The 15,685-nt window shown below is 42.5% G+C and overlaps 2 protein-coding genes across 3 annotated transcripts in view; both read right to left on the bottom strand.

Annotated features, from left to right (window-relative positions):
* Positions 1-11,171: 11,171 nt before the first annotated feature.
* Positions 11,172-12,908, bottom strand: ATbp ((A+T)-stretch binding protein). Of its 2 annotated transcripts, none has more exons than XM_070206661.1 (2): positions 12,618-12,908; positions 11,172-12,493 (listed from the first exon to the last, which is right to left on the bottom strand). In XM_070206661.1, the coding sequence occupies exons 1-2, from the start codon at positions 12,795-12,797 to the stop codon at positions 11,546-11,548; spliced, it is 1,128 nt and encodes a 375-aa protein (XP_070062762.1). In that variant the 5' UTR covers positions 12,798-12,908; the 3' UTR covers positions 11,172-11,545. The 2 variants fall into 2 exon arrangements, with proteins under 2 accessions (XP_070062762.1, XP_032295946.1); XM_032440055.2 differs by having other exon boundaries at positions 11,175-12,496; positions 12,618-12,907.
* Positions 12,909-14,210: 1,302 nt separating this feature from the next.
* Positions 14,211-15,685, bottom strand: part of LOC6633630 (AF4/FMR2 family member lilli) — a 13,363-nt gene continuing 11,888 nt past the window's right edge. The window contains 1 exon segment of the mRNA XM_032440046.2: positions 14,211-15,685. This exon segment is cut by the window's right edge and continues 387 nt beyond it. Coding sequence (XP_032295937.2) covers positions 14,710-15,685 — 976 coding nt within the window. The 3' untranslated portion in view covers positions 14,211-14,709.

Consider the following 15,685-nt stretch of genomic DNA (forward strand, 5'->3'; position numbering starts at 1 on the left):
AATCGATAAAAATGTTGGCAGTTATCGAGAGAAACCTTCGGCAACTCGCTTAACGCTAACGTAATTGGGAACATCACAGAAATGTGTAAGGTCCGCTTTAATTCGAAACTTTCTTTTCAGCCCAAGCAAACTAAAGAAAAAAAAAGGAATTTAACAAGCAATTGGCATGGAAGGCGGGAATACGGCATATGGAGGAGAGGGAATTCAAGAGACTAATGTCTAGTGGGTAAGAGGCGGTGGGTGGAGGCTGGAGCCCTGACCAGCAACAAATTGCACAGCGGGCATAATAACGTCAAGCATAATAAAGCAATTTAATGCTCGAACAGGAACAGCGGCAACAATAACCGACTGTGAAAAATGGGGCGTGGGGCGTGGCAGCAGGCTGAAATAGGACATCGGACACGAATGGACACAAAAAGATGGGAGCTACGGGAACAATTGATATTGGCAAGTCATGCATGAGCATCGACACGAATCGCCGATGGGGCCGGACGAGGTCGGGGGGCAGGGTCAAAGGGAAGCCGCACATCATAGCCTGTCGCGTCTAAATACAGCACAACATACATACATATATAAATATATAAATATATGTGTATATATGCAATGAAATCAGCTTAAACGCAATTTAAAAGCAAAACAAATAAGACATGTAAGAGTCCTCCAGTCGGCATCGGTCGACTAGGAGATATCCTCAAGCCTAAAAATTTTCATTTCAGCTTGTTTCTTCTTCCCTTAGCCACATAACATATGGTGAGCCAGGGAGAAATCTTTCTCTAATAACTTTGGTGTCTTAAGCCCGATATTTATTTGATATCTATCTGAAATTCCAAAATATGCTCAGAAAACCTATCGATACTTATCGATTTCATGACAATAGGCTGAGCTATCGATATCAAGGTATTCTGCATCACAAATTTTATATCTAGCTGGAATAAAATCCCGAAATACGTTGAGAAAACCTATCGATACTTGTCGATTTCATGACAATGGGCTGAGCTGTCGTTAGTAAGATATATATCTCAAATTTAATATTTATAATGAATATTAAACACATCGATATTTATCGATTTCAGAGCAAAATAGGTTGATTTATCGATCATTTGGAATACAACTGATCCGGGTTTCGATAATGAGCAAACATTTCTTGTTTTAGACAGACAGAGAGACATCTGCGTATAAACTCGCATATGACCAAGATAATATATAAATTTTGCCTATGTTGTGTGCATATTTTATACCGATACTATACATACATATATATGTATATATATTTGCTTGGTCATACCTAATGTTGGGTCGCGTATTTATTTATTTATGCGCCTGCTGGCCGGCAAAAGTTTTTGTGCAAGATTTCAGAAGGCAACAGGGGCTAACAGGACGCCATGGCCAAAGCACAAAACGGACAAATGAATAAATGTCCTTTTGGGGCGCATCGTTGCGCTTGCTTTGTTGCAACAAATGCAGCATGCCACGCCCACTGCCGAATCGCAGCTGTGTGTTTTAGATACATTGAAGTGCTGGGCGCCAGAAACATGGCATTGTTAGCCCAGCTGTTTCAGCCTCAATTCGAGAACGGAAAACATGAATCCTTATTACAACAACAGCAACAGGCGCAAAAGCGAGGGGGTTGGGCAGAAGCACGAGCTGGTTTCTTATTTGAATTTGTGCCCAGCCAGTTGGGAAGTCAATTAAAGTTTATAATTTGGCGCTTCCGTTATTCTATTGTATGTGTGCGTGTGTGTGTGTGTGTGTGCGAGCTGCGAGTCGCTGAGTATCCTTTGAATCTTCTTCAAGTGTTCACTGAGCAAATCACTCAACCAACTCCCATCCGCCCCCCGCCGTTGCAGCCCTTCCAAAGTCCAACCCGCTCGCCTTTGGGTGTGCGTGTGTGTGTAGCCAACTGGAAACCATGAAGCGACATTTGCACACTCTGCTCTCCAGCTAAATCGCAGACCCCGTAATTCCCAAACACCAACCCCATGCCCAATATCTAGCTCTCTGAGTTGTGGGCGGGGCAGTGGGACGATGGGGCGGCGACAGCGTTGGAACTGTGGGCTTAAAACGGAAGCTATCAACGCCGCTTCAGGCCGCCGGCAGCTCCAGTCAGTAAGTCAGTCAGTCAGTCAGTCATCAAGCTGACGTGCAGCAGACATTTAACTATAATAAACGATATTTCCTTCACATGCTGACAAGTCTATGGCTATGACCTCTACACCGCCCCCCCTCGCCCTGCCCCTCCAACACCTACTCGCACAATTCACGGTTCACAGCAAACACCCAGCTAGCGCTCCTTCTGCCAGCTAAGAGCAATTGGTAATCCAATCTAGCGCCAGCTTATGCTCGTGTCCAGCGCCAAACACTTTACATAATTCTCCATGGTCTTAGTCGGAACTTAAACTCACAGCCAAAAGCAATAAACTCATGGATATATATATATATATATATATATACACGATATATACATTATATATAAATATATGAGCTGTTCGCATCACGAACAGACTCAGAAAGCGACACAGTAAAAGGAGCTGTAGACAGACGCATGATGTGTGAACCAACTCCTGGCTGCCTGCCCGTTGGCCCTTGGCTTTTATTATTTTATATGAACTTCTCTAATGTGAAAGCGAGCGCAGCAACAGCAATGTCTACAGTTCTATACCCTATAGAAAGTTTTTTTCCAATTCAAATGTGAAAGAATACGTCAGAGGGAGAAGCGTACATGTTTGCATGAACGGTGGAAGACGAAAAGCGATTTGCTAAAGCAGAAGTGAGAAGCAATCTAAAGCAAAGATAAACTGCAAGGAGGAATAAATAAAGCTCTGATGGAAGTTAACTGAACGCCAAGAAGGAGAAAACCCTACTCTGAAGAGAGAAGCGAAGTAGATAAAAGCAAAACCAAACGCATGACAATAAGCAGACCAGGCTCTACAGCAAGAAGCAAACAGATAAGCAAAGCAAGAATTTAAACGAAAACAAACAAGGCGACATGCGCAGCGAGATGTAAATTGAGAAGCAAAGTGCAAGGCAAGCTAATGTGCTAAGTACGGCGCGCTTTAAAGTGAGAAGCGAACAGAGAATCGAAACGACTAGCAAACTGGAGCGAGAAGCAACAGAATATCACATTTAGGCAACGAAGAAAGTCGCAATGAAGCGCAGCGCAAAGCCAAACAAGAAGTGAAGGCGATGAGTAAAAGAGTTTATATTTATATATTATATTGAGTGTAGAACATACGCAACATTCGCCGAATGTTAACAGTGGAACGCAGCCAAAAGATTACTTAAATTGAAATTTTCCTTATACATTACTAATGTGATTAACAGCCAAAGTTGGTAAAGTTGTAAATGACTGCATGCGCTTTGAGGGCAGGTTTATAAAGGGCAAACGAAGCCGCCAAACTAAGTGCCAAGAAACAAAATCAAATGAATGTGCCGAACCAGAGACTGAGAGAGGAAGCGAGGGAGAGAGGCCCAGACAGCGCAGTAGATAAAAAGCCAAGCGAAAGCAAATCAAATAAATTACATTAAAAGAAAAATATGTAATAAAATAAAAATGCCTCCGTCACAAACACATAAACAAACGCATTCTGCTAGGGCGGGAGACAAAGGAGAACAAAGCGAACAAATGGACAAATGGCCCAGACAAAAGGCCAAAAATTACAAACGAACACACACACGCACACACACACACGCACACACGCACACCTACTGCGTTCTTGCTTTGAATTGTTGTTACATTTTTGTCGAATTCAATTCATATTTCCATTGACAGACCCTTTGCTAGAAAGCGATCTGGCAGCACCAAAGAATTTAATATGTGAGTGTTAAGTTGGCTGCGCCTGAAAAATATTCATGAATTAAAGCTGAACAATTTTTGCAATGCAACTGCTTTTAGCCTAATAAGTAGAAAATAAAATACAACAACAGGTTCAATTGTGACGCATGATTAAAGTTCGCTTCGCTTGCTTGTTTTTCTCAGATAAACCCCAATTTTGTACAATTAAAAGCGTTTTACTCTTCTTTCTTAAAGACATTGAGTATATCACAAAACTTTGATTAAGCTTTACTACTTATGTATTGTGCGGAAAAAACTAAATATGACATTGAGAAAGCGAGCCCCACGGAATTAAATCAGTGCATTAAGCCAATTATTAATCAATTAGGCTGGCAATGTCTAATTTCTGTAAGACTGGGCTTTCAATAATTTAATGGCACATTAAGTTGGCTGCGCTTGAAGACACCAGGCCCTGGACAATGTTCAATTGATGTAAAACTAGGTTTTAAAAAAGTTAATTAGCGCATTAAGTTGGCTGCGCTTAAACACATAAAGCCCTTGACAATGTCTTACTGATATAAAACTGCGCTTTGCGATAAACACGACTGCAGACAATGTCAAATTGATGCAAAAACTTAATGAATATATTAAGTTGGCTGCGCTTAAACATATAAAACCCTGTGCGATGTAAAACTTAGATTTAAAAGAAGCTAATTGCCGCATTAAGTTGGCTGCGCTCAAACATATAAGCCCATAAACACAGTCTTATTGTTTTCGAACTTTTAATGCATTTGCAAACTCATTTCGAGACTTAATACGGCAATCTAAGACCCCGCATAAACGTGACAACAGCGCAAAAACCATTTGGTAGACCATTTAAGTGTAAATGCAGTGCTGCATAGAATCATTTAAGACGTAGCCAAACAAAATGTTCGCTTCATTCTCAAGTCGAGCACAAGAGTTTCGCACATAAATATGCTCATTATGCTGTGTGCCTTAAAGTTTCGATCCTTCGGGCCACAGTTTTTGGCCGTTAGCTGAATATTATTGTTTTCGTCAGCTTTGGCAGCGGCAGCGAGCGTTTCTTTTTAATGGCCTGAAATGTAAAACCCACCAAAAAAAAAAAAAAAAACAAATACAGTATCCAATGCAAAACCCATAAAACACTTTTGTACCAAAAAAACATATATATCAAAAATAAATAATAAAAAAAATAAAGCAATGTGAAAACAGAAAATAAAATAAGCAAGCTGCATTCGAAAAACAAATTCCATAAAACTTTGCCCAATTCATAAAAACCCAAAAAAAAAAAAACAAAAAAAAACGAAGAAGCACAACCAGAAAGCCAAGCAAAACTTTTGTTTCACATGAAGCCCCATCGCCCTGCCCCACAGAGATGGTTCGTTATTGGATGGCTGGACGGATGAGTCATGCACTCCATGGCCGGGCTGGCGTGTTGCTTTAGCGGAGCATTCATTGTTATTCCCAACGCTTCAATGGGGCTCAATTGAACGGCCATTGTGTGGCGCTGGCCTGCCACAGTCAATAATTCCATACCTGCCACACACTATATACATAACTGGCCCAGCCGCTCCGCGACGATCTCTCTCCTCAGGCAGCTGCAGCTACCTGGGCGCGCTTATAAGTAGGCTATGAAAAGTGTAGCCGCGTCTCGTTTGTCCTTGAGCCGGCATTTTGACTAAGACGCACATAATCCAAAGATGCCCCACGCCCAATTTCTGGTGTGCCCAACACAAACAGAGGCGGCCGCATTTACCTGCATGCTACTTAACCTCGCGCACACACACACACAGCCCCACCTCTCCCCCCCTCCCCCCCACACACACACATACACTCATATGACCGCAACGGTTCGCAGCGGCTGACATTACCGGCAAGTAGCTTAAATCCTTTACATTATCCTTAACGTTATCCCACATGTAACTGCTTCTAAGCGTGCCCAAGAACCGTCCATATCCAAAGGTTGGGAAAGTGGAGTGGGTGGAGTGGGGGGCGCGGCAAAATCGTTCTGGCTGCTTGAAAAACTAGCAACAGCAAAAAACTTAAGAGAAAATTGCCCAAGTATCGAAGAGCATCAACTGGAAACTGGGCTGGAAGCCGGCCTAGAGTTCTGCACCGACTAAGCAATGCGCTGCCCAAATAAATCAAAAAGTTTAATATCTGCGAAAACCGAATATTTCGATAAAACAAAAACTCTTCTCTCCACCGATTCTTCCTGCAGAAGTATAGCAATGCGATATTGATACGATTTTTATCATAATAGAGGCCGAATTTGGTCCATATTTATTAAAAAACAAAGAAGTTTTTCCAACTAGGACCTAACATTAAAACAATTGTTCCTATATATGATATAGTGTTCCGATATTCCAAAGATTTTTCATATCTGTAGGAAGAAAGGTCAAATTGATAAATGCCCAGTTTGTTGACGATATCTCAATAAACAAAGAAGTTTTTCATACAAGAACCACATTTTCAACTGATCATTCCTATGGCAGCTATAGGATATATTAGTTCGATCCAGCCGGTTACGAACTATATACTGCCTTCAACAGAAGGACGGATCCATCTCAAGACGACAGCTTCGAGAGACCCTGAGACTAGTTTGCACAGAAACAGACAGACAAACAAACATGATTGCTGCTGCGGATCGAGAATATATATACTTTAAGATTCTAAGGTGTCTCCATAATAGCATAATAACGCATACTAAGCTAGCATACAAAGATCTATGCTAAACACATAAATACAGTAAAGAGTATTATTAGCAAAAATTTCGTATAGTCAATCAAACTGGTTGTCAGTCAGAACGTTAGCAACGCCACAAGAAAACCAATATGCAGGGTTGCCAAGTCAACGATTCAACCACCTTCCAATACTGGAAACCAAAGAGAGCACATATAACTTTTGGCGCGCAGCGGAAGCAAAGAGAAAATTTCCCAACACTGATTGCAAAACCGTAAAAGTTGCAATTCAAAATAGATTTTGCAGTTGTTGCTAACGGTCAATCTGAGTTTATTTTTTGTTTAAATGACAGCCACGATTTTGTCAACAACAATAAAGTGTATGGTAAATAATAGTGTTGCAATTTAATGTGGCTGTCAAATGGCCTGACTGTCAGGCATTGACAACTGTTGCCGCGTTGCCCAAGCTCGAGTTAATTAAATATTAAGCACTTTGTTAAGGCAACGCCCATGGGAGACGACCCGGCGACCTTGTTGCAGTACGGCTCGAGTTTCGACAATGTAATTAATTGTGCATTTCAGGCTTTGTATCCGGCTGCAGTTGTTGCATGTATCTCTGGCCAAATTTACAGCTAGATACGGTGCCAATTATAATTAATGTTAACCAAAAGTTAGCTTGGGTCAGCTTAAGTTTGGTTCGTTTGAGACGTTTGCCCAACTCTGCACACATAAATCTTACAGATAAAGTTTTGCAAATTGAAAGCATTCAACGACCTGGCACTATAATTACATACTTGATGAAAACATAGAATTTCACAAGCGTCGGTTGCTAATTTCAGTTTCTATTTGTTGCCACAAATGTTGCCCATTTCTGTGGACCAATTCATTGCAGTCGGCTATCAACAAGCGCTCTAATTACTAGCCCAAGTTATCACAAACGTTTACGGGTTTCATCAGTCAGAGAGCTGTAAGCTGCCATTGCAACTGAAACTGCAACTGCAACTGCAACTGCAACAGCAAGTGCAACGGCAATTGCAAGTGCAATAGCAGTAAATAGAAACAAAGCAAAAGTCAACTAGCACCAACTGTGCATTTTTCCAGGTAAAGGCTGTGCTCAACGCGTAGTTTCCCTATCAAACCGATCGATAACTGGCTAAGCTGCAGTGTTATCGATAAATTAGTTATATATAAAGATCAGTAAATCGATTAATAAATAGCTAGAACAATAAATCGTCGAATATTTATGCCTTACAACTGGGTAAAGCTGGTCGATAACTCGTTTAAGCTTGTTGATATAGTGTTATCGATAAGCATCGTATCGATATACATTTATATTTGAAGTCAGCTGCTGAACTGCTTAGGCGCTTGTCTGCGCTTTAAAAATTCTCTTTAAAAATGATATAAAATTGGTTTAATTTTCTGATAGACAATTCACCTGAAGACACAATGTTCGATAACTTGATGACTTGCACTTGGCCGCCTTTAATCCGAAACGGGTTATCGATAAACCGGATAAACACATTAAATTCCTAGCCAATATACCCACATTTGCATGCCGCGGCAAAAAAAAAAAAGCTATGCTGCTTTTAAACAGGCAAATGAAAAACATGCGGTTACCGTAACAAGAAGAATTTCAATTTGATTTTCTGGGGTTTTCTTTTAATACAGCACACACACACACACGCACACACATACGCACTCAGCTTGCTGCGCTTTAAATTGAAGCTGTCGATGGAAGACTTGTTTTACAGCTCTTTCCATTTGCAGTGCTTCGATTCAGCCCAAGCCCGATTCAACAGTGTACCCGTCTCGCTCTTTCGCTTGCTGGCCTGCTTTAACAATATTTTTGGCGGTGTATGCAACAGAAGCGACCGCGTCTGCAGCGGGAAGGGGAACGGAAGCTGCTCAGTAGAGATGTGAGCTGGCCGTGAGTTTCGAGCGTGTTCTCGAGCCTGACCTCTAAGGCACGAAAAACAATTCGAATGCTGGCCTCACATACTAAGCAATATCCTAAACAACACACCGAATCCCAACTGCCCCGTTTAAAATACATATATCTACACTAAAATGCCAATAAGCTGATTTGTCATACGAAAGTGTAGCATAATTTTCTGAGCTCTTGGCCTTTTTGTTGTGCTCGTGCTCGTGTTTGTGCTGGACCGCGCCGCAATTGTTTGGCCCGCGCCCATCTCTAAGGCGCAGAGAATGCATTTGAATGCCGTTAAATAAATAATGCTATCAGTAGTTGGCGCCTTTGACGGCAATGCAAACAATGCCATTTCGAGCAGCAATTGCGACAGTTTAACTGTTAACACTCTCCCGCCACACCAAACTCTCTAACTGTACACTTGTCCGCTGCGCACAATGAGGTAAATGGGCATGGCATGGCATGGCAGACATAAATTAAAGCCTTCAACTTCGACGGGCATTCGCGACCTGCTGACTCAGAAGAACAAAACGAACGATAATGGGACACGACAAACAGTTAAGTCAACGGTATTGGGTCTCAAAGGAGAAGCACAGAAGAGTATGATACGACGCGAAAGGAGCGAACGTTCGTTCGTTGCACAACATTCGAATGAATGCATTTGCAAAGATAAATACACATGCTTAACAATCTATTTTAAATAATAATGCCTTCTGTATGACTCACCACGTTAAATATGCCAATGAACAAGCAGCCGCAACTTTTCACTTTCACACACAAAACACAACTAAATTTCGCCGGCAACTCTTTTCGTAGTCTCTTTAGTGCAACAACAAAAACGCAATGTGCTTAAGCAGCAAGACAACGGCACAATTACAGTTATGTCGCCGAGGCGACGTTGCGCACGTAGGCGAAACGAATACAAACGGCGCATAGAAAGTAAATGCTAGACAAAGGCAGCAAGATCATGCGTTTGATCGTTTTGCCGCCGGCAGAACTCCATCTTGCATCTCCTTTGCGCTGCTTGCTGTGTTTTTGGCATGCAGTTCAAGTGTACGCGTGTGTGTGTGTGGTTGTAAAACTGCTTGCATACACTTTAGTGAGACAGAGCCAAGGCTTGCGAACAAATTGAGCGTGCGTGTGTGTGTGTGGGTGTAGTGGGCGAGTATGTGGGCATGCACATGCACATACTTACGTTTGTACGTATGTATGTATGTATGTATGTACATGTATTGAGCGGCAGACATCAACACAAAAAACCTTTCAAAAATCTAGTGCGTAGCATTCGTTTGGCGCACACATTTCAATTTCCGCTTCATTTACGATTTTCTCTTTGCTGCCTCCCAGTCCCTTCGCTGTGCTTTCAATTGTATACATACATACATATATATATATTTCCTTCCTTCATTCAAGCGCAGCAGCAGCAGCAATATCAATACCAATGCACAAATATACAAATCTATACATACACACACGGACACACAGACACGCGCTCTTATATGCTGTTCGGGCTGTTCATTAAAAATGAAGAGGATTCAGGTTTCGGCTCTCGCAGCAATCAGCTTCTGCTGTGCTGAACGAAATGCAACTATGTATGTAAATGCCGGACATGAAAATTGAAGGACTCTTCAACAAGGTTGTTGCTTAAAGTCATTATTGGAGCAGCAATAGTATTTATGGGCTGGTATCCAATAAGTGTAGTATTATTCTTATCAGATTTGATGATGCTTCTCGACACTTGATCGATAGTTATCGAAGATATCGATAAAAATGATATACATGTCACTTCTGTTCTCCGAGCTCGTGGTGTTCACGTCAACTGGATCGACTCAGCCGTTCGTCTTGATCAAGAATATATGTACTTCCTGCACGATACAAAACATTATACATTATAAATTATTATAGAATTCAATCACATTTTGAATGCTTCAAATGAAAAATGAAAATCGATTAGCAAAGTGGTTTGTGTACGTACTTACTAATTATGGCAACTGTGACACGAACCCGGCGAATTGGCAGCGCAACAAAATTGCGTACTAAATGTGTGCAGCGGCGCCAGCAAGGACACGAACCGGCTTAACAGCTAAGACGCAAGCCAACCAGTATTTTGTGGACAACATAACGAGCGAATAAATCCTGCTGCGCAAACGGGACATTTCGCTGTGCCAGTATAAGAGCGAGCGAGAGCAATAAAGAGAGCGATTGCACATTTGGCGGAACAATCATTAAGGTATGTATGTATTTTGTTGTTGTTGTTGAGGTTGTTTGTTTGTTTGTTTTTGTTTTTTTTTTGTCGGATTGATCGCATTGTTGCTGTGATTTGACATATTTATGTTAAAATGTAACTGTTATGTAATTGCTAACAACTGATTTAACGGTCTTGGTAACTGTTAACTATACTCTTTTGTTTTCTTGAACTTCTCTTACACTTTCTCCTACTGCTTACAAAATACACATGTCTGACTTAAATTAACGGTAACTTTCTGCCCGAAAAAGTCAATGCTTAACGACTACATAAAAATCTGCATTTACAGCTAGAACATAACATATACATACATATGTAAACATGCACAGACACAGTCTCTGCATGTGTCTGTGTGTGTGTGTGTTTGTGTATTCATGCACAGTCGAAAATCGGCTTAAGTACACCAATTTGCTATGCCCATCGGAAGGTTAACATAACCTCACTTAAACATGTACGTTGCTTAACACTAAAATTGTGTGTGTTAGAAGGATGAGGAGAAGGCGCGTCGTGGAGAAGGAGGAGGGGTGGGGGTGGGGGGGGGGCTTACTAAGACTATAAAATACATACAATATATATTTAAATATATCTATATACGTATTTAGCATAAACTTAAATCGAATATTTATAGTTTTTAAAAAAAAAAATAATAATAATAATAAAAGAAATGTTAACAACAAATTAAAACAAAATTGCTGAAAAACGTGCAAGGACTTAAACAACAAAAAGGGAATCTATCTATATATATATATATACATATATATGTATAGAAAATGGCTTAAGATGGATTGGGATTAGGATTCAGTTTGGGTTTGGGCTTACAACGAAAACGCTTGCACTTGGTCCTGGGCTACGCTGGGCTGGGCTGGGCTCGGCTGGGCTGAATCCTGGCGGCGCCGCCTTTAGAAGCGCTGCGGCAGTAGCTCGCTCTTGATGCCCCGCAGCGAGTGCTTCTTCTTGCGGTGCGTGGACAGATTGCAGGACTGCTTGAAGGAGGCGCTGCACATATCACAGTTGAAACGCCGCTCCTTGCTGTGCACCACCCGATGCAGCTCCATGCGCGATTTGTATTTAAATTTCAGTCCACAGGCGCCATAATCGCAGATATACCAGCGCTCGCCATCGTCCGAGGAGACGGCACTGCTGGCGCTGGCCGTTGTGCTGTTCGACTCCTTTGCCACCAGCTCCGCCTGGCCAGCGGCAACGCCGAGCAGCGGCATGCCCAGCGTGCCGCATGCCTGCTGCATAACCGTTGCATTGGCCCCGTTGCCACCGTTGCCGCCAGCTCCGACTGGGCCGGCCAGTGCAGGATGCGGCGGCGTTGTGCTCACTCCGCCAGCTGTTGGCGTTGTCACAAAACAGGGCGTTGGCGGCGGCGGTGGCGGCGGCCCCGGCACCACCTGTGACAAATGATAGATGGTTGTGTTTGCTGTTACAGCTCCCGCGGCGGCGGCGCCGGCAGCCGCGGCAGCAGCAGCAGCAGCAGCTGCCACCTGTATTTCGGACGTCAGCGTCAGGCTGGTGGGCTCCACTTTGATGTCGATGCCGCTGCCGCTATTGTTGCTGCGCGCGCTGCTCTCGGCAGCGGCTGTTACCGCCTGCAGCTCGGCGGAGTCGCGCTGCTGCTGCTGCTGCTGCAGCTGCTGTTGCTGTTGTTGCTGTTGCTGCTGCTGCTGCTGTTGCTGCTGCGCCTCGTGCAGCTCGACAGCGGCGGCAACCTCTCGCTGCTCCTCCTCGCTGTACTTGGCACAATGGTAGAGGGCCAGCGGCACGGGCAATGCCGTCTGGTTTGCTGGCGCCGTTGCAGCGTCCACGTCCGGCAGGCAATAGCTGGAGTTGCGGCCGTGCTCCTGCTGCACATAAACAAACATGAATACAACATTTTGGGCGCCAAAAGCAATACGGCTATGCGTTTGGATTTGTTGGCCAGATCTGTTGCTTGTGAGTTACAGATGTGCTGGCTGTGGCGCTTACCTTGGCCAGGCCGTGCAGGAAATTGTGCTCATCTTGTATATGCTTCCAGAATGCGTCCTGCGTTTGCAGCTCCTCCTGGCATGTATGGCAGACAATCCAGAAACTGTCGCCGGATAGACAAAACTCGCCCAGTTTCGTATAGATTTTATTATTCTTGCTGAGAATGCGCGGAAAACCCATTGTGTTGACGTTGTTCGGCGACGCCTCGGGGCCGTCGGTTGCTGCGCTTTATTATTATTTATACGAATGTTTTGTTGGCTGGCCGCAGAACAGGGTTGCATTTAACAACTTGTGTGCACTTGATTGCGATATATCGATATTCGGCCAGCCGTTGTGCAACACTGGCGCTTGAACGCGCGCGCGCACAGCGTTGCCACCTTTAAGCAGCTGAAGCGCAACAAGCAAGGCGCGAAAAAAGAAAACATTTGAAAGCTGTAGCAATTATTATTTGTTTTTTGTTTTGTTTTAATTTATTTAACTTAATTTTGTTGCATTCTCATTTAGTTGCGTTATTTTGTAAATTTTATTTTCTGTTGGCCTTGAAATAAAATTAATAAACAGGAAACAAAAAATAATGATTTATAAATACTTTGACGGCTTCAACTAACAATAAAAAATATATATATCTATATATATATCTATATGTATGTGGTTTAGGGTGTAGCTGTGTGTGTGTGTGTGTGTGTGTGTGTGCAGAAACTGAAACGACAGTATAAATTTCCTAAATATTCATTTTCCCCCAGCTAATTTAATAACAGCACAAAAAAAATATATATATATATGCATATGTATATGTATGTGTGTATGTCTAGCATATAATTAGAATAAACAAATTTGTAATACAAATAAATATGTTTAGCGTTTAGCTTGTTCTTTGCCAAATAATCCATAAAACGGATATTATTTATATAACTTATTACACATAATCCATGTATAAATAGATGCATAATACATGATTATATACATACATTGTTTAACATAAGCATTTTTTGTATGTTTTCAACATATATATATATATATATATATTAAACGTTCTTTTTTAATCATTTTGTTTTTTTTTTTTTTTTTTTTTTGTTTTTTTTTTTTTTGTTTTTTAGAATAATTATTAAGACTTGGAAATTGTTCATTTACAAAGTACATAAGTTGTCGATTTCTTATATGGAACATTTTGTTTTAACATGGCTTGTGGCAAGTTCTGAAACGGAAGCCGGACACAAACCGAATGAATTTCATTATAGTACAATTGAATTTTGTTTGTTTGAGTAGTTTTGCAAGAAATTGTATTTCTTGCTTAGAATTACAATTTAATGACTTTATATAACTTATTTATATGCATGCCGAGTTGAATGCGCATGAAAAATGAAATTAATTTATTAACTATGCAGTCGGGTTTTTACGCCAGCGAACGAGCTGTAAATCTTATTGTTCTTCTTGTTAATTCGAACAAACAGAAAAAAAAAAACAAATTAAAAATAAATAAATAAATGTGTGTGTGTGTGTGTGTGTGTGCCTGACCTTGAAAAATATTTAAGTTATTATTCAGTTTTGTTTCTTTCGTTTGTTTCTTTCTTTTTTGTATCAGTTGCTGTTGGCTTTTTTTTTCTTTTTTTTTTTTTAATGTAATCAGTTCTTTGAGTTCTCAGTTTTAAAAAACAACAAAAAATTTGCGTTCAAACAAGAAAACGGTTGTAGTTTTAGCAAAATGTACGATAGTTTCTTTTAGTCCAGTTGGCGCTGTGTCTGTGTTATCGATATACGTTCGCTACGTGTAACTATCGATAACCAATTACTTTGCGGCATGTGATGCCCCGATAATTAGTTAACCTACTTACAAGCTAAACAAGAACACGATCAAAAAAAAAAAAAAAAAATTTAAATTTATCAAAAAAAAAAAAAATTAATTGTGTGTTGTGATATTATCAGATAAACAAATATGTATATATAAATTAACTTAGGCATAGACTACAAATGTACATGGGAGAAGCGCATTTTAGTTTTAGTTTTGTTTATCATCTTCTTCTACTTCGTCCTCTTCTTCCTCTTCCTCTTCTTTTTCTTTCACTTTTTGTTTTGTTTTTGCTTTTGATTTCGCTTAAAAGGGATCGCCCGCATACCAGGGATGCACCCAGGGCGCCGACGGCGGCGGCGTCGGCGGATATATCGTCGGCGAGGGCTGGCCATGCTGATGATGGGCAGCCGCTGCCGCTGCCGCCGCAGCGCTCATATGATGATAGGGCGCCGTAAAGGCGCCATAATAGGAGGCCGCTGCCAGCGCAGCGGCCGCCGCTGCCGATGTCGTTGGCGATGCCGCCGACGAGGAGTTGGTGGACGAGGCCGGCGACAGGCTGGCAATGCCGGCCGCACAAATGCTGTGCCTGCGATGCATTATCGCCTGCCGCTGCTGACGCACAGCTGCCGCATCGGCGGCGGCGGCGGCGGCGGCAACAGCAGCCGCCACAGGCGCAGCGCGTCGCACGACGCGCTGCTGCTGCTGCTGCGAGGCCGCCTCCTGCTGTGCCAGGCTCCAGTCGAAGGTGTTGCTGCTGTTGCTGCTGCTGCGACGCGGCTCGTGCGCGGCAGCCAGCGGCGGGCTGAGCATATTGACAGCCGCCTTGCTATACATATTGGACAAATAGGCGTGCTCCGCCTCTGCCATGTGCTGTGCAGCGGATCTGCTGTTGCTGCTGTTGCTGCTGCTGCTGGTTTTATTGGCGCTGCTGCTGCTGCTGGCATGTTGCTGATGTTCGGCATGTTGCCGCTTCTTTTGCTGGCGCTGTTGCTCCTGTTGCTGGCGTGTTGCTGCTGCTGCTGCCGCTGCTGCTGCTGCTGGTTGCGTTGTATGCAGCGCCAGGGGCAGCGTGTGCGAGTGCGATTGCGATTGCGGGTGTTGGTTGTGGGAGTACAACATTTCGTATGTGTTGCTGTTTCTGTGTGCTGTTTGTTGATAGAGTTGCTGTTGCTTTTGCTGCTGCTGCTGCTGCTGCTGCTGTTGATGATGATGATGTTGTTGTTGCTGTTGTTGCTGAATGTGTTTTTGCTGCTGCTGATGTTGCTGTTGCTGTTGTGGT

The sequence above is a fragment of the Drosophila virilis genome, chromosome X, assembly GCF_030788295.1.
Source record: "Drosophila virilis strain 15010-1051.87 chromosome X, Dvir_AGI_RSII-ME, whole genome shotgun sequence".
Taxonomy (NCBI): domain Eukaryota; kingdom Metazoa; phylum Arthropoda; class Insecta; order Diptera; family Drosophilidae; genus Drosophila; species Drosophila virilis.